The sequence below is a fragment of the Bactrocera tryoni genome, chromosome 3 (assembly GCF_016617805.1).
Source record: "Bactrocera tryoni isolate S06 chromosome 3, CSIRO_BtryS06_freeze2, whole genome shotgun sequence".
Taxonomy (NCBI): domain Eukaryota; kingdom Metazoa; phylum Arthropoda; class Insecta; order Diptera; family Tephritidae; genus Bactrocera; species Bactrocera tryoni.
In genome coordinates, this window is record NC_052501.1 from 86,800,512 (window position 1) to 86,820,434 (window position 19,923).

At 33.3% G+C, this 19,923-nt stretch overlaps 3 protein-coding genes across 4 annotated transcripts; 2 read left to right on the forward strand and 1 right to left on the reverse strand.

Annotated features, from left to right (window-relative positions):
• Positions 1-117: 117 nt before the first annotated feature.
• Positions 118-11,456, forward strand: LOC120772587 (protein 5NUC-like). Of its 2 annotated transcripts, none has more exons than XM_040101295.1 (8): positions 118-698; positions 9,032-9,271; positions 9,345-9,495; positions 9,562-9,818; positions 9,882-10,003; positions 10,090-10,244; positions 10,309-10,609; positions 10,666-11,456. In XM_040101295.1, the coding sequence occupies exons 2-8, from the start codon at positions 9,045-9,047 to the stop codon at positions 11,229-11,231; spliced, it is 1,779 nt and encodes a 592-aa protein (XP_039957229.1). In that variant the 5' UTR covers positions 118-698; positions 9,032-9,044; the 3' UTR covers positions 11,232-11,456. The 2 variants fall into 2 exon arrangements, with proteins under 2 accessions (XP_039957229.1, XP_039957228.1); XM_040101294.1 differs by lacking the exon at positions 118-698 and adding an exon at positions 2,310-2,576.
• Positions 11,457-11,788: 332 nt separating this feature from the next.
• LOC120772591 (retinol dehydrogenase 12-like) lies at positions 11,789-13,759 on the reverse strand. The gene is made up of 6 exons (XM_040101301.1): positions 13,517-13,759; positions 13,294-13,459; positions 12,767-12,864; positions 12,552-12,708; positions 12,228-12,487; positions 11,789-12,166 (listed from the first exon to the last, which is right to left on the reverse strand). The coding sequence occupies exons 1-6, from the start codon at positions 13,576-13,578 to the stop codon at positions 11,926-11,928; spliced, it is 984 nt and encodes a 327-aa protein (XP_039957235.1). The 5' UTR covers positions 13,579-13,759; the 3' UTR covers positions 11,789-11,925.
• A 365-nt stretch (positions 13,760-14,124) lies between these two features.
• Positions 14,125-19,823, forward strand: LOC120772407 (sister chromatid cohesion protein PDS5 homolog B). Its single transcript, XM_040101003.1, has 14 exons — positions 14,125-14,286; positions 14,940-15,100; positions 15,155-15,540; positions 15,605-15,812; positions 15,870-16,038; positions 16,112-16,853; positions 16,909-17,172; positions 17,236-17,329; positions 17,384-18,220; positions 18,295-18,431; positions 18,506-18,585; positions 18,643-18,914; positions 18,980-19,333; positions 19,400-19,823. Exons 2-14 carry the CDS (start codon positions 15,020-15,022, stop codon positions 19,490-19,492), a joined length of 3,717 nt encoding a protein of 1,238 aa, XP_039956937.1. The 5' UTR covers positions 14,125-14,286; positions 14,940-15,019; the 3' UTR covers positions 19,493-19,823.
• The last annotated feature ends 100 nt before the right edge of the window (positions 19,824-19,923 follow it).

A 19,923-nucleotide genomic window follows, 5' to 3' on the forward strand; every position in this document is an offset into this window, starting at 1 on the left:
ATTATTATATACATATTTGTTGATTCATCTGTATTCGCATTATGACATTATTAGCTATACCCATGTAACTCCAATACAATTATCGTAGATATGTGAATATGTATATTGTGTTACTGCGAATTCAGCTACTTACGGATTTCACAACTGCACATCGTACAGTAAATATGTACATGTCAAACGATATTTTTTACTCGTAAGAAATCCGAGCGTGGGCGAACATCGTAAATCACGTAAAGTTTAGTCGATCGAAAGGTTGTGTAGGGGCGGCAGAACAGAACACGCTTAGTCGTTAATGTCAGATAATTGTAAAAAATTCAGCAACGGAGATTACAAAGCCCATACATACATACATACATTATTTCATAAAAATAACACGTTTGTGCGACAAATAATTTTGCGAGCAATGTAGTTTCATTTCAAATTGCTTGAACAAAGCCCTAAAATTTCGTTATCTTATAAATGCAAGATATTCTGATATTAATTAACTTGAAGAGCCGCTTACAATTGTTAATAAAGAGATTAAAAAACGACCTCAACGTATACGTACATATCCAAAAACAAAACTCGATGTAAAAAAAAAACTTGAAAAGTAACAGTTGGTTTTTGTGTTTATAGGAAGTACATAGTACATATGTATATGTATGTATTTTTTAAGCATATACAGTTACTGCGAAATAAGTGTAAAACATATTCATCAAGTAAGTTATTTTAAACATTCGACATTCGTATGTATTGTTTTAATTTTAAAAACAATAAAAAACGAATACATTCTATAATCATATTTTTAAAAATTCGACACAACACACACTTTCATTTAGGTAATTTTATTTACAGTCTGAAAATTTTCAGTATTTTCGTAAAAAAAAAAAATTTTGAATTTTGTATTTTATGTTTTATTTTATTATGCAAACGGTTACAGAAGACAATTTGTAAATAATGTTCAACTTATTTATAATAATATTAAGTTTCTGTTATAAAGGCATTTTTATTGATTAGAATGTTTTGGGAACTAAAAAAGTTGAATTTACTTCCATGAGAATAGAAGTATTTTTATTTATTTTTTTCTACACAAACTGCAAATTTAGCCATAAATAAAAAATATTGATTATTGTCACGTGTTATTAACTCATATATAAACGTTTATATAAATACGTACATTCGTTTCGTGGTTTTCCAGCTGTTATTTTTATATATACATAGTGCATTCGCATATATACATACATACATACATATGTTGTATGATTATAAATACATACATATGTACAAGGTATGAAAATTGAAGAACTTCTTTCAATTACGTTTGTATTATTTTTTATTTCCTTTGCAGTAACGGATATATTATACTTGGGTAGCACATACATATGTACGTATAAATGTTTCTCAGTTAAAATTCTGATTGCTAACTCGAAATAATTTTTTATCAAAACAAAAAGGATACTTCAAATACTTAATTTTTTAAAATATTATCCATTTGCGATTAGTAGTTTTGACTAAACATAAAATTATATACATAAGTACGGGTATTTACATACAAACGACTTCAAATGTACACATGTACATATGTATGTATGTACATATGTATATGAATGCAAATATGAATTTCCAGATAAGTTAGAGATAGGTGTTTATATTTCTATAGGTCTAGCAAATACTCGCTACCGACACTCTTAATCTTATGAAAATTATATTATTGAATAAAACCAAGAATACCATATACATACATACATATATGATCTAATCTTTATGATCGACTTTGTTTATAAGCTTATAGCACACAGGCATTCGTGTAGTAAGTACTAATAAAACAATTTATATAACTAACGGGACAATTTTGAATATCTCCGTAAACTAAAATAACAGCATTAGTACAGCTTTACACGCACACTTATTTTTATTAATTTATTACATTTTATTTCCAATAATTCAGAGCCAGCGGAATACAACAAACATAATACATACATATGTATGTGCGTATTTTTAGTACGTATGTATGTATGTAAGTACGTGCAAATATCATTTAGACTTAAACTATTCTAGGAACTCATCATCACTAGTTTCACACTTGGGCGTCATGAGTCGGTTTAGTATGGCAAATACCATTCACGTTTTCTCCCGAGCTTAGAAAAACGATATACATATGTATATATTTTAAAAGCTTGCTAAAAACGCTCGTCAGCAGGAACACTGCGTAATGCTCTGTTCGTCGTGGCATTCGTTTTCCTACAGTCATTTAAGTGTGTTTGGTTGTTCGCATATTCCTACTGATGAATGTGCGCATGTATTGGGCCCTGTGGCACAATATACAAAATTTGTTTCAAAACATCTAGTGGAGTCGTTGGCACTGGTCTTGCAGGTTGCGTCCACTGTTGTTTTGTTTAGTTGCTCGCACTCATGTACGAAATGTACGTACGCGTGTAGGTGTACAAGTACGAACCAGTTGCCGGGTTGTTTTTGATCGTGACATTGTCATAAAGTGCTAAATAGGGCCTTAAGTGAACGAGATTTTTACGCTTGTGCATTCGTTTTAATATTTACCTATCGAGAAGTTATACAACATATGATCACATACATATCAAGTGAGTGATAGCATTGCCTATTTGCGCGAATATGTGTTAATATCTCTGTAAATTCCCATCTTACATCTCTTTAATTGATAAAAGTGATATACTCTTTGACCCCGGCATAAATTTTGCCGCCACTGTATCTAAAATAATGTTATGTACATATAATAGGACAAATTTAGAAAATTATATGTTATTTGATTTGTTTTTCTTTCTCCACTTTTTGTCATTGGCCACTTGCAGATACAATGATCGCGTGCTTGTCAGATGCGTTTTCCTGTTGATTTTGTTTGCCGTCACACATATTTATTTATAATACTTACAGTATAGGAAAAAACATCTGCAACCAGTTTCTTACGGTTCGATTGATAAATGAGGTTAAATTTTTACATACATATGCCTATAAATTAATATTATATTTTGTTATATTTTAAAAAAACAAATCTATTATATACTATGTACATATGTACATAACTGATTTATAAAAGATCTGAAGTAAATTTTCAAAATTTCCAATCAAAAAATATGTTTTAAAAAATACATATGTAAGCATATACATACATACATATGTAACGCATTTCAAATTATATCTTGCATCATTGTGTATATGCATGTAGATATGTATGTACATAAGTAAGATTGTATTAGGTTTTGCATATTGACTGCAGGTAAACTCCACACTTTTGTTTCAACAAGTCCCCTACAGTTTCCATTCTCACCTTACAAACTTACTTCTCTTACAAAACACGAGTGTTACTTCTTGGCTGCAACGACCTTTAATTTATTTCGCTTTCTTATGTCCTCAAGTGACCTATGATGCGTTCATAAGTATATTTTAGCCTCAAGACTTGGGGAAAGTCAAAGTTGGTGTACTCTGTACGTATTTTAGATCTTTAGCAATGAAAGACGCTTCCCAATCGAAACATTAACCAAATGAATTGATGAGTGGATTTCCACTCCACAAACCTAACTGAATTCAAATATTTGAGTTTCCGATTCACTCGCTCCCCACATTAAGCTACCGCAATAATTTCATTGAAAACATTAAGTTTCCGGCAAACGAGCCTTTTTCATGGCGACAGAGATGATTTAAAACTCATCATAAGATAACATCAACGTACACATCTCAAATGTGAGGAGAAGCTCGGCTAAGTACATTTCATAGGTGTAAGAATGAATGATATCTACATAAGTACATATGTATATGTGTGTATGAATATAGATATATCAAATTATCAGGCGTGGCTCAAGTTGTAGCATCCTAATACAAGTGCGATTAGAATATTTACATATTTTAAATTAATTGCAAAGTAATATACCACAATGAAAACACGATTTATGCAATTTTGCTGAAAACAAACCAATAAAAAACAAAATAAAGTAATTAATTTATATAGACATATTTCGCATCCTTTTTCGAGTAATCAGCTTAATATTGGGTAGTCGAAAAAGTCTTTTTGTATTTTTCGTATATCTCCAGTGCTACCAATCACATTGTGTCGCACCATATATAGCATTGGAAAGGTGAGATTTTAATTTAACCAAAAAATTAAATTCGGGGAACTTTTCAGTTACAGCTGTTCAAAAATGAGTGAAAATAATGAAGAAAATCGCTATATTTTGAAATTTTTGTATAAAAAAGGGAAGAATGTCACGTAAGCCACCAATGACGGAATAATGGCTCTAGCGGAAAATGGCAAAAAGTCGTCGACTAAAATGTTACATATTTGTTTATTTATTTATTAGTATAAAATGGAAAACTATGTTTTTTTAGTACCTGCTTTTCTTAGGGACGTTTCCTCAATGTCAGGTTAGCAGTTAAGTTCTGGATAAAAAAAAGTTTCTATACCAAAAGAAGGAGTCTTGGTTAAGCCAAACAGAACTTAACTGACAGATGGCTGCTAAGCAGACAATGAAAAAACAGCCCTTAAGCTCTCTTCGTAGATCTAGGTCTGAATACTTTTCAATACTCAGATCGAACATACATACATACATAAAAGTATGCGTGTACTTAGATATAAAATAAACGTAAACAAAGTTCTGCGTGTTAAGTTCTCAAATACCAATACCTAAATTCTCCACTTACAATACAGCGTACGGGTAATTTGCTGTGTGAACACTTTATGAACATGACCTCAGAATTAATAATTTTTGCAAATACAACACGAGTATGGGTGTAATTAACATTGTATTATATATCTTGGTTACTTATAACATCTACATTTTTAATATTCTTTTATTATATGAATTATGTTAGCGCCCTGCTACATTCCAAGTCGATTACTCGCAAATTACTTTCCATGAATTTAAGGAACGGAATCCGTTATGAAACGGTCATTATTTGCATTTATAAATGGCCTTAATAAAACGCTCCCTAAAAAGAAGTAATGAATAATTAAAAGTCGGACACTTGGAGAAAAACGTATCAACGTTCTTATGTACATATGTACAAACATATGTATGTATGTACGTATGGATGTGCATATATACAGATACATATGTATTTGCAATTAACAATGTTCGCAAATGACTTCATATACCATATTATATATATGTACATACATACATACATACATATAAGGAATGTTGAATTAGCAATTTTTTATTGCTCAAGTACATATGTATAGAATGTACGTAACATGGTTTTTGTTATAATTATTTTACTAAATATACTAATATGTAGTATCCGTATGTGTATGGCATAACGGTTTGAAATACTTTTGTGATGGTGTTTCCATGCTCAACAGGCAACCTTGAACTAGCACTTTTCGGGCGTTCGGTTCTGTGGCATCCAGACTGCCTTGTTGCTGTTGTGCCAATTGTTGCCTATCACCCACTTTAAATTCCATTGTTTGCCCCAAATGTTTATTTTGAAATTAAAGAAATTAGTTCAGCTGCGAATGCTCACTCATACAATATAAAAGCATTGGATTTAAGGCTTGCATGTTTAACAATAATTATACAAACCGAGACGCAAAACAATGAACTTCATGTAGGTGTATGTATGTAGTATTTACATCTTTTAATCACGTTTTACTAAGAATATTGCAGTAATTAAACTAAGGACACTGGTAGGATTGTCAGTTTTTTACACACCCATACATATGCATGTAATGAATGAGTAAAAAATTTTAAACATGTATGTACATATGTATGTATTCAGATAACTAAAGGAGTGTCCTGCGGTTAAAATTTACAAGTAAAGTCAGCAGTTAGTGTGCTAATTTATTGTAATTGTGTAATTTATAAATATGTCATTGGCGGGTTATTTACGATATACAGCCTCATAAATACAAATAAAAACCAGAAAAATCCTTAACTTCGGTTGCGCCGAAGCTGTATTACCTTTCACATACATACATATAAAAAAGTTTGAATACAAGAACTTAATTTTCAAAACAATTTTTTTTTTTAATATTTCAATTCGCAATACAATTATCTACCTATCCAAGAAATTGCTTTGTCATCACTATCTCACGTAACTACAAAATCACCGTTAGATCTACTTTTTGTTTTTGCCTGGCTCGTGCTGTACAGGGTTTGTCCAGAAAGTAATAGGACTGAGTCGATTTAAAAAAATTTATTGAACCTATCTGCGTCCATGAAGCACTGCCAGTGCGATTTCCAAGCATTGAAGGCGTCATGGAAGGCATTCTCCGGAATAGCCTTGAGAGCCGAGATGTCTTGTCGGACCCGATTGACCTTTCGTTTGAATCTCTTGCTCCGTTACAATACATCTGGGCAATTAAACGAATACTTAGTCGACGGTCTGAGTTCAAAACTTTGCGCACACGAGTCACATTGTCGCAATCTCAAACACACCATTTCTTGCTAAAGCAACATCGTAGCGGCAGAAGAAAATCAGTCCTATTACTTTCCGGACAAACCCTGTAATAACTAAAGAATACTACTGAAATAAATCGCGAATTTTCTGTTGTATTCTGCGAAGTTGTACCTCTTTATCTGGAATACAGTGAATTTAATCAGTTGTATTGTATGAAATGTGTCACATTTGATGAAATAAATATGATGATCACCACGGTGTTATCGGATCCCTTAACTAAAAATTGTGTCTTAATTTCTCTGTTTATCTGGAAAATCAGTCATATTTGAGAGAGACGCTTTTTAAAGAAGATTTTCTATATTATTAATGACGATTTGACTGAACTGTTTTTTGCTTCTCCTGAACATTTGTCATTTTTCGAGTTGTGATACTTTTGTAGTTAGAGTACAATATATGATAGTGATTCGGAGATTGTAGCGGTGCTTTGAACAATCATGCATGACTTATTTTATGAAGATATCTCGTCAAATTAAAAAGTTTTTCATACATGAACTTGACCGTGATCATTCAGCTTGTATGGCAGTTAGCATATAGTGATCCAATGTCGGCAGCTTCTTGCAGAGAAAATGTTCTGAACAAAATTTCAGATCGATATCTCGAAAACTGAAAGACTATTTCGCGTATACACAGACAGACGGACATGGCTTAATTGACTAATCATTCTGATCATTTATATCTATATTTTAAAGGGTTTCTGTGATTTCCTTCTGGGTGTTACGATGTGTAAAATGTGCTGACTGGACTTTGTGTGAGGCATAACAGATCTAACGAAAAGATCTAAGCCTCTCGGTTGCAATAAACGTGTGCTTAAATATTCTACACACATAATACTTTCGTGCACATACCCTAATATTATAACAGGAGTGTATAAAACTGGTCAGCAATTACAGTTAGTTGATAAGGTTCTTGAAATTTTCTTGCTGTATATAACTGAATGTCAATAAAAACAATCTCACAGCAATAATTGACATATAACATACTACACAAAAATTAATGAGTTATATTAGCGAAATATTGTTGGTAGTTCATCGAGCACTCACGACAAGATAAGATTTAGAACTTCGTTACTTTATGTAACTCTAAAAACAAAACTCTACATTTTGAGGAACTATTTGCCAAAGCTGTTATGTATATTTGTGGACATACATATGTATATGTATGTGTATATGTACATATGTAAGTACATAGTATCTTATCGACACTATAGCACTCGAGTCTGCCACTTTTATTGCCCAAAATGATGTTTGTCAGATAGCGTAATTTACGTGCAGATTTATGTATGTACATACTTGTCTTTATACAAACACGTGTATGTATGTATGTACAAGTAAAAATATACAACTTAGCGCAATTCTCCTGTCAGCTTAGTTAGAGCGATTAATCGCGTCTAAATCCTGTAGAAGATCGGTTCACTTGTTTGCTTGCCGCAGAAAAGGTAGTTTCAAATTCAACGGTTAATTACTCACGACATTCGTTTGACGAAATCAAATACATAAGTATATGTAACTATGTGTTTATATTATATTGGACCATGGTTCACGTTCTATGCACACATACATACACATGTACACATTTATAGTCACGTTTTATATTCAATTTGGTTGTGTTGTGTTTTATTTTTGATCATGCGAAGCCAACTTCAAAAATAACGGTATTTTCGTAAGAAAAATAGAAAATGAGAAGCTCCAAAAATATACGTTGATTACGAGTATATTGGAGTTTTTCTTCTTGTGCAAAAAGATATAATTACGACGGATAAGTTTCTTTAAGGGGCTATACCAGTGCAATCCATGAAAAATTAGGCGATTTTCGTGAATTTTTTATAAGAAAGTATTCGTTCGGATGTTTCGAAGATCTTTGGACATAATAAGCTATATTTTAAGATTTTTTTTTTAATATTGAAAAATAACGGAGTTACATATGTATGTGCTGTGTTCGGAGGTGCGAAAAAAAAAGTTCTCCAACTGCTGAAGGTATTTCCTATATAATGACCTACGATTTTTGAAAAATATCAAAAATTAACAAAATGGCGTAGTTCTGAAAAAAATTCGTTTTTTAGGTAAAAAAAACGGTCGTTTTTTAATGCCCAATTGACAATTTTCAACCAATCAAAAATATCGTAGGTCATTGTATAGTAAATATTATATATTCAAGAATACTCAGTTTCAATTTGAAGTCAATCGGTCGGCCGATTTCACTGGATATTTTTCAAAATATAAACTATCGAAAAAGCAAAAAAAAATATCGATTTTTTGAAAGTTTCACACTGATATAGCCCCTTAAGGAAAAGAAATACACAGATATTTGGGCAATGAAATAGTTAAGTTTCAGAGTAAATTAAGTCTATTTAAGGCTCAGTTACAACCAACTATCATCAGAGTTTTGGAAAGACGGTAAAAAAAATAATGAGACGTTAATTTTCAAATTTATTGTTTGCATTTTTATATTTACTGAAGGGCTTAAAACTACTACAACAATAATAAAACGGAAATATTAAAAAAAAACTAATAAGCAAAATATATTAAAACTGACGAGTATAAGCTTGCGATGTTTAGTATATTATGTATAATTAAGGAAATTATAATCAATAGACGATCAAATCTAAATAACCTTAATTTCATTGCAGACTTAGCAAAGAAATGGCCAAAATAATTTTATACCTTTTTGTGCTCTGTGTCGTGTTGATGCACCAATCACGTGCCAACCCGATCGGTGGAAAAGCGCTTGTGGCTACTGAGTTTATGGTGTTGCACAACAATGACATGCATGCTCGTTTCGAACAGACGAACGTAAATGGCGGCAACTGTTTGCAAGCGGATGCCGATTCCAATAAATGCTACGGCGGATTCGCGCGAGTTGCACATGAGTAAGTGTGCGAAAGTCTTATTTCCTGTTCTGTTCTTTTTTAGTAACAACATTCGCACATTTTTAAATTGCAGAGTGCGAAAATATCGAGAAGAGGCGAAGAACGGTGGCACACCCGTGATTTATTTGAATGCTGGCGACACATACACCGGCACGCCATGGTTCACTATTTTCAAGGATAATATTAGTGCAGCATTCCTGAATAAATTGCAACCAGATGCAATTGTATGTTAAATCAGTTAGTGTAAAAATTGTATTAAAAATTATTCACTTTGCTGTTCTCATCTTCAGTCACTGGGCAATCATGAGTTTGATGAAAAAATTGAAGGTCTCCTGCCATTCCTGGAAAAAGTTAATTTCCCCGTTTTGACATGCAACTTGGATTTAAGTAAGACGCCCGAACTGAGTGCGGCCAAGAATTTAATGAACTCAACAGTCCTCGAAGTTAACGGTACAAAAGTTGGTCTAATTGGTTATTTGACACCCGATACCAAGTTTTTAATAACACCCAACACCCTTGAATTTAAAGACGAAATTGAATGCATTAAGTAAGTAGCAGATACATACATATATAATGGAATACAAAATCTGTAATCTGACGATGATTTTAGTGAGGAGGCTGCAAAGTTGAAAGCACAAGGTATAAACATATTATTCGCTTTGGGCCATTCAGGTTATCAAACAGACCAGAAGATAGCGGCTAATTGTCCAGAAATTGATTTGGTTATTGGCGGTAAGTTTTTAATATATAAGTAAATAAAATAATTTATATTCCCTTATCTACTGTCTATTATATAATTACATTTTCTATGTGTTCAGGTCATTCACACACATTTTTATATACCGGGAACGCGCCCGATGTGGAACCTATTGAAGGCCCCTATCCGACAATTGTGAAGCAGCAGAGCGGCAAAGAAGTGCCAGTTGTGCAAGCATATGCCTACACAAAATATTTAGGAAAATTGCATTTACAGGTAAATTATCACAAAGTTAAGATTTTTACTTTTGCTTGATACATAAAGAACACAATGATTTTAGTTCGATAAGGACGGAAATCTGATCGAAATTGATGGCACGCCAATTTTGTTGAACGCTGATGTGCCACGAGAAAGCGATATTCTACAATTACTTGATGTGTATCGTCCAAACATTACCGATCTGGAGAACACAATTGTAGGCCATACAAAGGTGCAATTAGATGGTCGTTCGACTGTGTGTCGCAGTGTGGAATGTAATTTGGGCAATTTAGTTGCTGACTCAATGATTTATGCTCGAGTTATCGAAGACCAAGGTGGTGCTTTCTGGACTGATGCACCAATTGCAATCATGAATGGCGGAGGTATGTGGCAAGAAATATTCAAATGGATATAAAATTTATGTTTATTTTCGAAATAGGTATACGTTCCGGAATCGATAAGCGCTCGGATGGTTCAATTACAGAAAATGATGTTATAACTGTTCTGCCGTTTAAGAACAATTTGTATGTGATTAGTATATCTGGAAAACGACTACGCGAAAGCCTCGAATTGTCGGCCAAAAAACGCACTCAAGACTCTAATGGCGGTTTTCTACAATTTTCTGGTTTACATGTCACATACGATTACCGCAATGAGGAGGGTAGTCGGGTTACTTCGGTGGAAGTACGCTGTGGTGAATGTGATATGCCAGATTACGAACCGTTGGACGATTCCAAAACATATAAGATTATATCTACTGCATTCTTGGTAAATGGTGGAGATGAATACAATTTGGTTGAGAATGGTACAGAACCCATATTGATGAAATGGAGTGATGATGAAGCGCTAGTTGAATATTTAAAACATCGTGATTTCATATATCCTGAATTGGAAGGTCGAATTGAGGTTATTGAGTCAAGCACCTCCGGCGCATCGAATGCCAAATCCTTTATAAGCCTAACTCTTGCCAGTTTAGTAATGCTTTTTCTTCGAGCCATCCATTAGATATTTATCTGCTTTATAAACAATCGCCCAAATAATATTTTTTATTGCATTAAACAATGTGCTTTTATTAAATTACAAAAATTTGTATAAATCTTTATGGGGGCACATTTCAGATATTGATTATTAATAGCACAAACGCAATTTTACATTAATTTTGAACTTAAAAATATAGATTACCAAAAACTTTTCGTGCATCTCGTTTTGTATAATAAATAACAAAAAAAAAATATGTTCAAATGAATTTTGTTTTATTAGGGGAGGGGCATAACGACTAATTTTAATCAAGCAAGTAATAATTAAAGCTTCTTTTCGTTCAAAATTTTTAATATTTTAAAAGCGTACAGAGGGATACAGAGCATAAAATACTCCGGAGTATTGTTATACAATGGGTAGTAAATAATTTAAAATTTGTGTAAAATAGGAAAAGAATTATATGTAAGAGGAAACTCCCAAGATAAATAAATACTGATTGATTTTCACGTCATTCAGACCAATTGTAGCATGTGCGCCCCATTTCCTTTTAAACGAGTCTATTTCGAAAATAAATTAAAGTAATATTGAAGTGTTTAGCATATACAATGTATTTGTAAATATTTATTTATTATAAGTTTTTGTTTTGCATATAAAGCTTGGGATAAATATTGATTTTTAAATCACAAAGAAATCGTTCAAAATTTTGCAGATTTTATCAATACTAGTTTTCATTTATACCCAACTGTATCAACTTCAAATTGATTAGACGCTCACTTTCATCCCACAGCCATTTAGCCAAGTGGTCATCTCGAGCAACTGCCGTAGTTTTTTTCGGTTGACAATCAGCAAAATAAGCTCCGCTAACTAATTCCAAGTCGGGATCCAAGGCTGCGTATATTGTAGTTTGTGCTCCATTAGGTGTGGTTTTGAAAAATGGCCATTTCAAAACGGTTGCAATTGGTCTTTATAATAAATATTTAATTGATTTTAGTAAATGTTGAAATAAATATTATATGTACATACCGAAAAACTGCGTTATTAATAATAGTATGATGTCTCGTTAATTCAGATTCAACTACACCGGGATGTAATGAATTTATAGTCACTTTTGTACCCTGTAATCGCTTAGCTAATTCATGTGCAAATAAAATGTTAGCAATTTTACTGTGTGAATAAACTTTTGAAGGGCTGTATGAATGTTCACTAAGAAAATCATTTTTTTTAAAAGGTCCAAATTTATGCGCTAAGCTTGATAGAACTACAATCCGACTGGGTGCTGATTTCTTTAGAATCAATATATATAAACTATGAATAAAATATTTTCACTAATAATTGCACAATAAATACCTTTAGAAGATTAAGAAGCAAATTAGTTAAATAGAAATGTCCTAAGTGGTTAACACCAATCTGCATTTCGAAACCGTCTTCAGTAACCATGCGCGGACAGTGCATAATTCCGGCATTATTTATCAAAATATCCAATCTCGACTCAATTTTTTTAAAGCTAAAAATTTAGTTTCAAATTTAATAGATTAGTCAAGTATGAAATATATTATACATACTTATCAGCAAAATCCTTAATTGATTTTAGGGAAGCCAAATCAAGTTTCATGCCGAAAATGTTTTTGTTACAAGTATCTTTGATGAGTTCTTGCCGTGCCTGAAATACGAAAAATTATATGTACATATGTACTAATAACACGGTATAACAATCAGATTAGTATTGGAGCAAACCAATTGTATTCATCTACGTTTTCTTTTTATTTAAATGATTCTTAATTCTTAATTTTTACCGAAATTCTGTTTTTGAAACCTTGTAGCACCTGCCACATCAGTTTGACCAAAAAGTGTTGTACTTCATTGAAATAAGAATTACACGTATAATATGTATGTCCATTAATTGACCTTGTCATGAACTTACTATAACTAATAATAATATTTTCAATAAGCTTAATTTCGAAATTCGAAGGCAAATATTTCGATTTTGGATTCCAATTTCGAAAAAGGATTATATAGTGTAAAAATATAACAATTAGAATTCAAATGGAAATAATTTGTTGGTTTAATGTTTAATGATAGTAATATTCACCTTTTCACATTTTGCCATGTCACGACAAGCCATATAGATAGTAGCTCCACGCTTAGCGAGCTCACGAGCAGTCTCTTTTCCAATGCCTGTGTTTGCTCCTGTTACAATTACCACTTTCCCCATTGCGGTGGTACTCTTCCGGTATTTGCCTCCTTGCATATATAATCTGTTAAAAATTTGCTGTTGTCATTCATAGTATTAAATAGATCACAATATCGAATACCTGATAAACCAAATCGCACCGGCTGCAAAAAATAACCAAGTATATGGTATTTGCTCCATCATATCTTAATAATATTTGTACGCAATTATCACAATCAGATATAGTAGAAATTTCACAACAGTTTATTCTTATAAAATATGCGAATATGCGTCATAGAATAAGTTTAAATTTTTTTAAATTTAGTTCTTAAAGGAGGTGAACTAAATGAATGATTCTAAATTTTTATTCCAGACATAAAAACGATTGTTAATAGTCAAACGAGATAAAGCAACGCCAGAGTTGCACAAACGTTCATGGATATAAAGTTATTCATAAAAATACTTTCGCATAAAAATGCTTATGAGACAAAATCATGCAATTAATATTTTCAAATGATTCACACGGAATGGAAAATATTAAAATATTTCTCTTCTTTATTTTATGATTATATTATAATTATAAATTATATTTGAAATCAGCGCTGAATATTCAATAATACTGCAGTTGTTTTTTGATGATAGTGCCACCTGGAGGTAAAACTTGAACTAGTTTGACAGAAGCGCCATCTACAACGGAAGTTTGAGCAATAGCGACGCCTCAAAAGATGGCGTTCGGTTTTACATTCGGTTAAAGAAGAAGCACACACGGAAAGAATAGCGTAAAAATATTGTGAAGTAATTGCGCGAAAATCTATTAAGAATTTGTGCAAAGATATGCAGATTTCGTGAAAAAAACAAGAAAAGTGAGCGTTCGATGTCTGCTACAGAGCGTAATCTTTATTAAGTAAATATGTAAGAATAAAATATGTTTTGTGTTGTGTATCAGTGGTAGTGACAGCCACAGCGGCAACTATAGCTGATGTGAATTGTTAAGACGATAAGAAAATGCAAAAAACGAGAAATATATGAGAACGAGCCGGTATATGAAGTAGCTCTAAGTGAAAAATAAATTGTTAATATATTTATATTGTGTAAATATGTAAAAGCATTCGCAGAAGTCCCAAGATTGTTAAGCAGAATTACAGATTTTTTTATACAGTATCCAGTGATGCCATTGCAAGATATAAAAATTAAATTTTGTATTGATTGGGGTGTTGTTTGGTTTCAAAACTTTGTTTATAATTAAAAATGAAATTTGTGCCTCCTCGATCTATATATAGATAAGAAAATGTTATATCCAGTTCTATGGGTTTTGTAAAAAATAGTGAAAAAATAGATGTTTAAATTATCAAAAAATATGATAAATATTTAGTAATTCGGCAACTCTGTTATCCTCAATAACTCGCGATATTTACATTTACTAATTTTTTCTTCCATTTCCATTCCTTGTATATTTTGTGCATATAGCGCTGCGTTCTGACAATAATATTAAATATATGAATAAATGCAATCCTGAGTTAATAACATTTTATTAAGCAGTACATATCTTTCTATTCCTCATACAGTCTTTTCGAAGTATTCGTAAAAAAATAAAAAAAATAGTCCGCTTTTAAACAAATAAATCGGCATATTTTCATAAACAAATATGACGGACGTAAAATATCCCTCAGGTTGTCGTCCGCTGACTGAGGATTTAGGGACGGACGAGCTTATCCGCAGACTTAAGGTAAGAGATTGAATGCTACAAAAAACGCTCTGATTTCATTACTTTCATTTCTAGACTCTAGCTCATGCGTTACAAGCTATGGGCCAAGATGAAAAACACGTTCCTGATTATATACAATTAGCACTGATGCTGGTAGATGAATACTTTCTACAACATTCATCGCGCGATGTTCAACTTTTAGTGGCATGTTGCATTGCTGATATATTGCGAGTTTTTGCCCCCGAGGCACCTTATAAAGACCAGGACCAAATCAAAGCTATATTTATGTTTTTCATCAAACAGCTTAACGGTCTCAAAGATCCAAAAGATGCGTCTTTCAAAAGGTATTTTTACCTGCTTGAAAACTTAGCCTTCGTAAAATCTTTCAATATGTGCTTTGAAATTGAAGATTGCCAAAAAATTTTCTGCCAACTCTTTGCTATGATGTTTAGAATTATTAAGTAAGTGTCCACATTTTAAAAATATTACTTCATTGAATGAAATTAATATACGATTGTATTTTAGCGATGATCACAGCACCAAAGTAAAAAATTTCATGATTGATATCATGAGTCCTCTTATTACGGAAGCTGACAATTTGACTACACCATTATTAGATTTAATCTTGATTAACATTGTAGAGCCTCAAAAATCTGCTAACATTCACGCCTATCATTTAGCGGAGCAATTGATTCAAAAGACAAGTTACGCATTGGAACCCATCATAAAAATTGTATGATTACTATATTATATTGTATATTGAAAATAAATAATCAAATTTATTTTCTAGTTTTTTAACCAAGTCCTTATATTGGGTAAAATTGATAAAAATATTGCGGTTACAGCAAAAATGTATGATCTCATCTACGAACTATATCAAATTAGTCCGAATCTGATGTGCTCCGTGCTGCCACAACTGGAATGCAAACTAAAGTCTACAACTGAAATAGAGAGGATGAGTAAGGAATTTTCTTCTAATATTTCTCTAGTTTATATAGTGAATTTATGTATTTTTGTTTTATTCCAATGCAGAGGCGGTATCCTTATTAGCTCGAATGTTTTCCGAAAAGGACTCACAGCTTTCAAAAAAACATACCTCATTATTGCGAATGCTTTTGGGTCGTTTTTGCGACATTGCTGCAGCGATACGCGTTAAGTGTGTACAATCTTCAATGCATTTTCTATTAAATCATCCACATTTGCGAAAAGAGATAACCGACTGTTTACGCGCCCGTCAACATGATTCCGATGAAACAGTCCGCTATGAAGTGGTTATGGCCATTGTTGCGACGGCCAAAAGGGAATTTAATATAGTATGTGAATCACAAGATTTATTGCATATTGTACGAGAACGCACGCTGGATAAAAAATTTAAAATCCGTAAAGAAGCTATGAATGGGCTGGCATTTATTTACAAAAGGGTTTTATGTGAACCCAATGACCTGTCGCTTGACTTAAAGGAATCTGTAAGTTGGATAAAAAATAAAATATTACATGGTTATTATATGCCCGGAATCGAGGATCGGCTCCTCGTTGAACGTTTACTTATCACCTGCCTCGTACCGTACAAATTGCCTTCAGAGGAAAGAATGAAGAAGTTATACCTCCTTCTGGGTACACTCGATGATAATGCTATGAAAGCGTTTATGGAAATTCAAAAAAATCAAATGAAAACAAGAAAAACCGTTAGTGATTGGGTAAAAATGCATCACACCAAAGAACTTACACAAAAAATGCAAAACCAACTTAACGTTAAACAGGCCATAATTTGCAAGTAAGTTGACACAATAAAATGTATAGCAAATTTTAATATAATATAATGAATATAGGTTACTGCCAGATCCTCTTAAAGCGACTGAATTTATAGCGAAATTCAGCGTCAATATGCGCAAAGATGCATCTTTACTACGTTATATGGAGATAATTTTAAAGCGGGATGTGTCTTGCAAAGAATGTGCTGACACTATGTCACTGCTTCTAAAGAAACTTGGAAATCCAATGGCGGCCAACTTATATTACAATACCGTCAAAATGTTGATTGAACGAATTGCGTCAGTCATGGTAGATAAGGAATCAATCGGTATTTTAATAGGGTAAGATCATAGTTTTTATGAGGCAATTTGGAAATTTTTGATAATCCTAATATATTTTTTCAGCCTTGTTGACCAATGCATGCAACGTGGCAAAATTGTAGAAGAAATGGGTGTACCCAGTGAGGAAGCCGGTGAACGTGGTCTTAAATTCTTATGTGTAAGATTAATGACTATTTTATCCTAGTTGTGGCCTAACCTTTCTTTCATGTAGATGCTTTCGTATATATTTTCTGCGCATTTTTTCACCGATGAAACCTTAGGACACATGATCGCCTTATTAAGTCACGAGGAGGATTACGCTGCACCTCTTATACTGAAGGCTCTCGTACATCTAGGCCGATATCAGCCCTTATGTGACATCAATCCAACTGTTTTGGAAGCACTGGCTTCAATTTGCAAAGACTTTGCATTAACAGGAACGGTAAAGCAGGCCAAACACGCAGTGCGTTGCATATTTGTTAACGTGCAAACTCAAATGGCCGGAAGTGCTGGTGCTGATTCTATCAATCCTGCAACAAAAACGCCTATAATTCATCCAATATTTAATGAAATCATTGAATCTTTACGGGTTACACTCTCTCCACAAGATCCATATCAACATACAAAAATTTGTACCCTGGGCCATATTGCCTACCATATGCCACAAGCCTTTCTCACTCCAGTCAAAAATATGATTGCAAGACGTGTTGTCAAGGAGTTACTGATTCAAGGCGTTTCTGAAACACGGGACTGCGACCTGCCGGTTGGTGACTGGTGTAGTAAAGAAATGTTGCCTGCTGACACACTTTGCAAATTGGACGCTCTTAAAACAATGGCACGTTGGCTAATCGGTTTGCGATCAGATGAGCATGCAGCACAGAAAACATTTCGTATGCTGATCGCTTTCATAAATCAGCGTGGTGATTTGTTGGAACAGAATCGCTTGTGTCCCGCTGAAAAATCATGGTTAAGGCTTAGTGCTGCTTGTGCTATGCTGAAGATTTGCGAGCAAAAAGGAGTTGGAGATCAATACAATGCTGAACAATATTTCAATTTATCGCAAGTCATGGTGAGAATCAGAAAATATATATCTAAATAGATACTTATAGATCATGTATGTTTATGTCTTTTGCGTTCTTACAGTGTGATCCCGTGTCTGAGGTGCGCGATATATTCGCTCAGAAGTTGCATAAAGGATTGGGCAAAGGTTTGCCCAATAAATGCTTACCACTCGATTTTATGGGATATTATGTTCTAGTTGGTCGTGAAACTGAAAAAAGGTGCGCCCACATTAACCTCATATGTTGCTTTCAGATACTAATTTTGTAATATTAACCTGATTGCTTATTTATAGACAATCTGAGGTCATTCGGAACTATGTGGAAATGGACGTCAACAAAAGGCGTGAATATATCAAAACAATAGCGACAATGTGTACGTAGTTCTTGGTAATTTATCACAAAAATATTTTTAAAACAAATTAATTTATAGCGACGGAGAGCAAAAATGATGCGCAAACCGCTTACCTTTTACCTGATTTCATGTTAGCGTTTGCGATACCTGTTTTAGCCCATGACCCAGCCTTCACCGACTATGAAGATCGTGTACAGCTAAAACAAGTGGAGAAATGTTTGCGCTTTATTCTTGAACCACTTATGATGAAGCGTGAAGCGTTCTCTTACAGCTTCTATGTGAATCTGATACAGATGATGAAAAACCACCAGGACACGACACCGAATGCAGAAGATAATTCATATAACTTAGTAAGTAAAAATATAATTATTTGTTAAAATTATATAAATGTATATATATTTTTTTCTTAATATAGAAAATGTGGGCAGCATGTGATCTAGCACTGTACATAATCAACTCGAAAATAGGCGATGGCAGCACATCTTCAAACTCTTTTCCTGTAACAATACACTTACCAGAAATGTATTATAAACCTATGGATAAACCGGACAACAATACAAAGGTATACATACCTTTAGACACTTACACATTAGCGTCAGGTCCAATATCTGCGGCGTCAAAGTTAACCTCATCAACAGCAGTCTCAGCACCGGTCGTTAAAAAAATCAATACTTCGGCCGCCAGCAGTGCGAATCTTACATTGCGTTTAGTTGGTGATAAGCGAACTGATCATCTGCCGAGCAATGAAAACTCGCCAACCAATGCACAAGTGAGTAAACCGGGGAATAGGGTAAACTAATGCAAGATTTAATACAATTTGTATTTTTATTCTTAGGATAACGCTGTCACGTACGACGATGGTAGTATGGCTGAGCCACCAGCCAAGCGAACGCGCGGTCCATTGCGAGCAGGAAGAACCGTTTCATAAAATCTGTACAATGGCGTGGTCGAAATAACCAGACGTCCATATTTACATCCCTCCTAAACCGGCAAAGCGCCTTGGAGCAATCATACGTACTATGCAGGGAATCGTAACAACATAATTAAATACATACACACCTATTCGTTACATTTAGTAACGGAAATTTGTACATTTTTAAAACGATAAAGAAACCCTATTAAATCCTTACTAGTAGGTGAATTTTTATTTTTTTTTTTTATTGTTAGACACGCTTTTCCTGTTACGTCTACATCTGGGGCTCAAAACAGCCGATTAAAACTCTCTGGCCGAGTCTAATGTTTGTGTGTATGTTTTTTTCTTTTTTGAATATGTATAACTGGGAGTCTTGGCCGATGTTATGGATTTGATTGCTATTCAGCCAAACTTCTCGTAATCCCAGATTTATTGTTATGCCTCAT

Bases quoted from the DNA above. Each gene is read 5' to 3' on its own strand.
- LOC120772407 (XM_040101003.1), top strand. From the start codon at position 15,020: ATGACGGACGTAAAATATCCCTCAGGTTGTCGTCCGCTGACTGAGGAT. The intron at 18,915-18,979 runs GTAAGTAAAAAT...TTCTTAATATAG, and splicing joins AAGATAATTCATATAACTTA to AAAATGTGGGCAGCATGTGA. The intron at 19,334-19,399 runs GTGAGTAAACCG...TTTTATTCTTAG, and splicing joins ACTCGCCAACCAATGCACAA to GATAACGCTGTCACGTACGA.
- LOC120772587 (XM_040101295.1), top strand. From the start codon at position 9,045: ATGGCCAAAATAATTTTATACCTTTTTGTGCTCTGTGTCGTGTTGATG. The intron at 9,272-9,344 runs GTAAGTGTGCGA...TTTAAATTGCAG, and splicing joins TTCGCGCGAGTTGCACATGA to AGTGCGAAAATATCGAGAAG. The intron at 10,610-10,665 runs GTATGTGGCAAG...TTTTCGAAATAG, and splicing joins TGCAATCATGAATGGCGGAG to GTATACGTTCCGGAATCGAT.
- LOC120772591 (XM_040101301.1), bottom strand. From the start codon at position 13,578: ATGATGGAGCAAATACCATATACTTGGTTATTTTTTGCAGCCGGTGCG. The intron at 13,460-13,516 runs GTATTCGATATT...AATTTTTAACAG, and splicing joins GGTGCGATTTGGTTTATCAG to ATTATATATGCAAGGAGGCA. The intron at 12,167-12,227 runs GTATGTACATAT...TTTATTATAAAG, and splicing joins ATTAATAACGCAGTTTTTCG to ACCAATTGCAACCGTTTTGA.